The sequence below is a fragment of the Rhea americana genome, unplaced genomic scaffold (genome assembly GCF_003343005.1).
Source record: "Rhea americana isolate MKP2758 unplaced genomic scaffold, rheAme1 scaffold_1, whole genome shotgun sequence".
In the NCBI taxonomy this organism is placed as follows: Eukaryota; Metazoa; Chordata; class Aves; order Rheiformes; family Rheidae; genus Rhea; species Rhea americana.
The window spans coordinates 8,293,099-8,299,098 of NW_028185038.1; the positions used below are offsets into that span (position 1 = coordinate 8,293,099).

General features: G+C 37.2%; 1 protein-coding gene across 3 annotated transcripts in view; it reads right to left on the reverse strand.

Moving 5' to 3' along the window:
- Positions 1–5,331, reverse strand: part of MAGI2 (membrane associated guanylate kinase, WW and PDZ domain containing 2) — a 575,799-nt gene extending 570,468 nt beyond the window's left edge. For all 3 annotated transcript variants that reach the window (XM_085298788.1, XM_085298783.1, XM_085298773.1), the window contains exon 1: positions 5,130–5,331. In XM_085298788.1, the coding sequence (XP_085154914.1) occupies positions 5,130–5,136 (7 nt within the window). In that variant the 5' untranslated portion in view covers positions 5,137–5,331. The remainder of the gene's footprint in view (positions 1–5,129) is intronic.
- Between the last annotated feature and the right edge of the window lie 669 nt (positions 5,332–6,000).

A 6,000-nucleotide genomic window follows, 5' to 3' on the forward strand; every position in this document is an offset into this window, starting at 1 on the left:
GTAGGATGTCTTCAATTTTGTAAAATTTGGGGATTATATCTATTCCACGGAGAAGAATGTGGTTCAATGCTCTTAAGAAAGCAGCTTCACTGAGGAATTTGATTAACTTGAATAATGTTATATTACTGTGGATACCCACTGCAGCTCCATAAACTGGATAGTCTTCAAAATTAGGGAGTCCTGTGTATTACATTTTATGCTAGCTTTTCACTATTTTTACCATGGCTGGATGGTATCAGATTTTTTGATGAAGCTGTATATTTATAGAAAAGCTGTAATCTTAGTATAGTTAATCTTTTGATATTCATACTTTTTTTTTACTTCAGTCTCAAGTCGGCCATAAGATTTTCTGATACTGCCACTGAACTGTTCTTTCAGCACAATTTTACATAGTACAAAAAATGTACACAGCACATAGAGATATAGGAAAGTAACATCCAAACATGTCAGTTAGAACCAATGACACTATCTGATAGAATAAAATATGAATAGTTAATGTCATTTTCCTGATTTTATGAGATAATGACACACCTACAAGCAACGGGAAACATGACAGATCCCAAGGCCTTCTACTGAGAGCACACATCGCTGTTATCACTAACATCTTTAAAATGGATTAGAGTGGATTATAGAACTAGGAAAAGAAAAGAACCTGGTGGCTTTATTCCCTTTTATAGGTTATTTGGTGCTGGAACAGCTTGTAAGCCTTAAAGGGAGAGATGAAATTATGATGTGTGCTTCTSTWTGGCTGAAAAACTGCACTGAAATAYAACCTCTGATTAAGAATGGGTTTTAAGTGATTCATCTTTTCTGATTCCTGAGTTTAAATTGAAATGACTAAGAGGCAACAGACTATCAATTCCAGCATATCCTTTCTCACTGCCCATGTGGTCCCAAGCCCATTAAAATCTAGTGGACTCTCACCATTTACTTCAGTGGCAATAAATCACATCCTTAACAGAGTGAGCAGAGTTTTTTTCAGAATTAACAGAGACACTGAATAGACAATAACACTTAATTGTGGCTTTGAAAGATGTGAGCCTTGTATTTCTCAAAAGAGAATTTAGATTGCCTCTTAAAAAGAAAAAAGCTCCCTTGTAAACATGCTTTGGTCTTGTCACTCATCTGTAACAAATGTGACTGTCATGATACAATCTGACTGAATTCTAGCATTTCGTAGAAAAAACTGCTACAGGAGGCAAAGGTTATCCTAAAAATGGAAAGAACATGCTGTACATTTGTATTCACAGGAAATGTTTTTCCAAAGGCAGTGATTTCATTCATTTGAAAGCATAGCAAAATTATGTCATATACCACTCCAAACAGTGCCACCTGAAAATTTATCCTGAAAATTAATCCATCAATGATAATTTTGATGTGCATAAATCCCTGTCTAGCAGATCAACAATGCATTGATTTTCCTCATTCAGTGGTAATGTATTCACTCAATTAAAAACATAAAGGAGTTTTAGTCTAGACTAATGCTGCTATATTTTTCTACCTAAAAATGGAAAGAAATTTGTGAAATGGATCTGCTTTCTAACAGAAGATTAATACTTACTGCTTTGATCATTTCTCCCAAAATTTTCCTCTGATCAAGTTCATTATCTTTGCCTTCTCATGCCCAATATTACAGCTTCCAAAAAAGTAAGGTGGAAGGTAGTATTCATTTTGACTGGTACATTGAGCTTCCATTCCTTTAGCCATTAATCTTGCAGACATTTTTGATTTGCACTAAATCCMTGCATTTGTTCATTCAGCACCCATACAATTCCTAATATTTTGCATATTTTAGAACCYTTTAACTTTTTACTGCCATTATTGTTTCAATAAGAAATAAAAAACATAAAGTATGTATTACATACAAAAGTTGTCTTATTCAAGATGTTTTCCAGGTGACTTAGATCAATGAGAAAGCAGGAATTATTTTTATGACAAAAGCTAACCTCTTTCACTATTTTTGCTTCCCCTATTTACAAAAAATCTCCCAGGACACAGGGTAAAAGAAAATTTTAAGAAGGTTTATAGATTCATGTAGATCCTCTTCTTCAGCTAAGCAACCCAGTCTTTTTCTTTTAAAAAGTTAACTTCTATAAATTTTAGAGCATAGCAAACATCTCAACTGAGAAATTCCAACTATTAAATTTACTTGTCCTGTAGTCCTATAAATCTAAAGTCCTATAGAAATTGTTTTYTTGAACAGGATGTCAGACATACTTGTACAAGTAAACCTAGTATTTGGGGCTCATAAGCCCCAAATTTACTAGCCACTTACTATCCATATAATTTCTTTTTCCCCATGAATATTTGTGCATTTATGTTCACAGATCACATCATCCTTGCCCTTCAGGCTTTCAGGTAGCAATAACAAATCTTACTAGAGCACTGGCAGTTTCCCTCTTTTGTTGATTGGGAAAGTTTTCTACAGCAGAAGAAGTGCTGAACCCTCAGGAAGTCAGAGCTGCATCAATTCACATTTGGAAGATTATAGCAATAAATATGTAGCAATTTATTCCTGCAGCTCCAAATCACTTAGGGCAATCTTTACACTTGAAAGTGTGAACAACTCTTAAGTCCTGGCAGTCAGAATAGGGTATTAGAAACCCTGAAAGAGGATTCTCTACAAGCTTCAATAACCAAATTAAATTCAAGGTTTTAATTTAATATATTTCAACAGTAGGTTTTTTCTGATAGAACTGAAAATGCAAAAACCTTAGCATTCCCCCCAGGAAGGCTATTTACATTTTATCAAGGAAAGATTTTTGCCCTTCAAAAGCAGAAGAATATTCCCTTAGCTACTATTAATTTGTGAAAACAATGTGGTACCTGAGGAGGAGGCCAGTGGTGGAGCTGGTCCTCGCTGGGACGCAGCTGAGGCTCAGCATCCAGCTGCACCAGCTCAGCGCGGCAGCTCGYGGTCATTTGCCCCAGTTGTGCAGCACCCTTCCAGCAGCTGCAAAACTCTCACCATTTCTCCAGCAAGAATTTGCAGACTAATTAATTAACAAAGTACCAGCAGAAGAAGATTTTGAATTTACAACATTGGTTCAGTCATGCTCAGGTCATTTTYTAACATGAATCACTGTAGTTAAGTGCTCTGTTTGAACATAGCTCAAAAGCAGGAGCCTCCCCTGATAAAGCCTCAGAAGAGCTTTTACTTATGTACTTTTGGTCCAGACCGAAAGTCTTACACAGTAATATGAAAGAAAGCAGGTCTGGGTAGTAAAACTACCCTCCCTCCCCAAAAGTTAGGAAAGTTTGATAGATCTGAGGAGAACTTAAATATTAAATACAGAGGGATAGTTTGGCAAATGTTAGTGTGGGCAGATCCTGCTAAAATAATTTCCCCTCTCCTGCCTGCTGCAGCCGCACAGYACTGCGCAGCGCTAACCCGCTCCCATTCCTCCTGCCTGCTGCGAGGAGGCTGCACCAGAAACCTGCGGGCACGACTGTGTTTCAACGTGCAGGGCAAGCTGGGCTCTGTAGGGTATGGTAAGATACCCTGATCATTAAAAGGGGGAAGATTGGGTGATATTTATATTGAAACTCTACTTGCTGGACAGCCACAAAATTCTCTCTTTTTCTGCTGAACAACAAACTTCTGTAATTCCTGCTCCAGGGAAATACTGCTGAATGCTGAGACGCTGCATGCACTCACAAACGCACGCTATTTTTCTCTAACTGAAATGAAAAATCTTAACATAGCACCATTTTTTTGCTACTCTACCACTGAAAACCTGCATTAAAAAACCATACGCTTGTTTTTAGAACAACTTTCAATCTGTCTTGAGCTTCTGTTTGAACAAATCTCTGTCTCTGTGATTTTATTTCAACACACAAATGGAATCAGTTATGCTTCACTGAATTTCCTTTTTTCTCCCTCTTTTTTAGATAATGGAACTGTCTCAAATTAATAGGCTGGTTTCAATAGCTTATGAATTCTGTCTACCCTTTAAATACAGAAGCACATTCTTTATAGCTTGGATTTGTTTGCTCCTACTATATACTTGCTTCCAAAAACTCATATACAGATAGAAATAGTACACTTCTATTTCAAATAGCACTTAAAGTTAATGGTCTTTTGCTACTGCACCCATTTACAATGTCAAATATAATACTCCCAATCTGATTAACAAGCTGTGCTTTTGGCACTCCAGTTAGATGTTCAATMTAACTTCTATTATTAAACTTAAAGCATTTGCTGTTCATCCCAGTTCATTCACAGTCAATGCAAACAAAAAAAAAATCAAATTATCCTTAAGAATAACTGATTTCTGTTTGCTTTGGAATGACAAGAGATGGTCTCAGCCCATTTATTTTGCGCATACTTGATTTACAGATGTAAACAGAGATGGTTCAATGTTATATGTAAAACCATCTTCATCTGATTTTACAACATGGTGATGAAGCTTTATCAAGAATTATGTGGAAAAGCATCAACCAGACTGCTCCAAGCATAAAAACATGGAGAGAAAATAAAATATATAAGGTAAACACAGTATGTAAATGTTATATATGAAGATTAAACTTAGATAAGGTTTAGTTTAAGTGAGATGTAAAGACAAGTAAGATCAAATTTTACCCTATATGAGAACCAAGTCTGAATTTTGTTGCAGGCAAGAAATATGCGACATTTGTACCATCAGAGATTTATACAGAGAAGCACTATGCACAAATAGCCTAGACCRTGTCTAAAGCAGGGAGCAGCCACTTGCATGAACCAGTGGTGCTAAGGCTATGACCTACTGAGGTTGTAAATCCTGCCAGTAAACCAGCATTGGGTCCAAATGAAACGGACACATTAAGATTTGGCTCTAAAAGGAGAGGAGCTAGCTTGGAGCAAAAGGTCTCAACAGCCTCCTTCTCCCTCAGGGTGCAGCTCAGGTAGGCCAGCGCGTGCTCATACCAACGTCTGCGGACGCTAGCTGGGCTCTCCAAGACGCACCCATAGGCTGCATACGTACAAGCCTGACTAAAGACGAGCAGAGTTTATGGTTACACCATAACTAATGCAAATCCGCTATTGCTCTTTGGTTGAAAGCACTGTGACAGTACAAGTCAGAATCAAAGCCTCCCACATGAAATGCAAAGAACAAGAGACCAGGAAAAATCAGCAGGGCTCTACATACCGCACATGCCGTGACACAGCTGTTAGGCATTCAGATAGGTGCTTGCAGTATAGCTTCTAAAATTACTTGCATAAAGGTAAATATTTGTGTAAAAATTCCTTTGTTATGGGAGCCTTTCAAGAAGCATTAGGTTGCTCCAAGTACCTAGCATAATTTTAGGGGCTATAAAAAATAATAAATAGTAATAATATTGAGAAAAGGAGGTGAGATACTGCTCCTTTCTCACTGCCACTAATTCCCCTACTGCGCAGATCTGGGTTTACAAGATAGTAACATGCCAGCTAACAGAAGAATGACCTACCATGTGACCACTGAGTAAAATAAAGCAGAACAAAGATTCTTGCTTGCCTACAGTTGAAATATATTTGCTACTGCATTCTCAAAGGATTACTAAGTGCTACTTACATGCACTTCATAGATATTTCCCTTTCATGCTTGCAAACTATGAATTTCACCAGAAATATGCAACCTGCACATTAGAAGGGTCTCCATCACCTCAATGAAATTCAGCCAAAAGTCCTACATGCAGCAGTAGATCTGTATGTATTTCCTGCAATATCTTGCTCATATGCATATTGATTTCCTTCARTTCCATGTATGAGAAATCTGAAGGATCCCATTCTTTCAAATACAGTGGCTTATGAAATCCTCCATGACTTGTGKTTTTTTAAAATGTAGCTGTTCAAAAAATGTAAAAGCTTTGTAATTTTGAGTTTTTGAAGTYATGCAAGCCATAGTAATGCTAGTGGAGGACGAGTTAGAAGGGGAGCATTCCACGACACGTTCATCATTTGTTGAAAAGGGAAAATAATACCCTGCTTTGAGAGCTGTGAAGGAAGAGAACAGGTAAAAATGACTGTGTTTATACTTT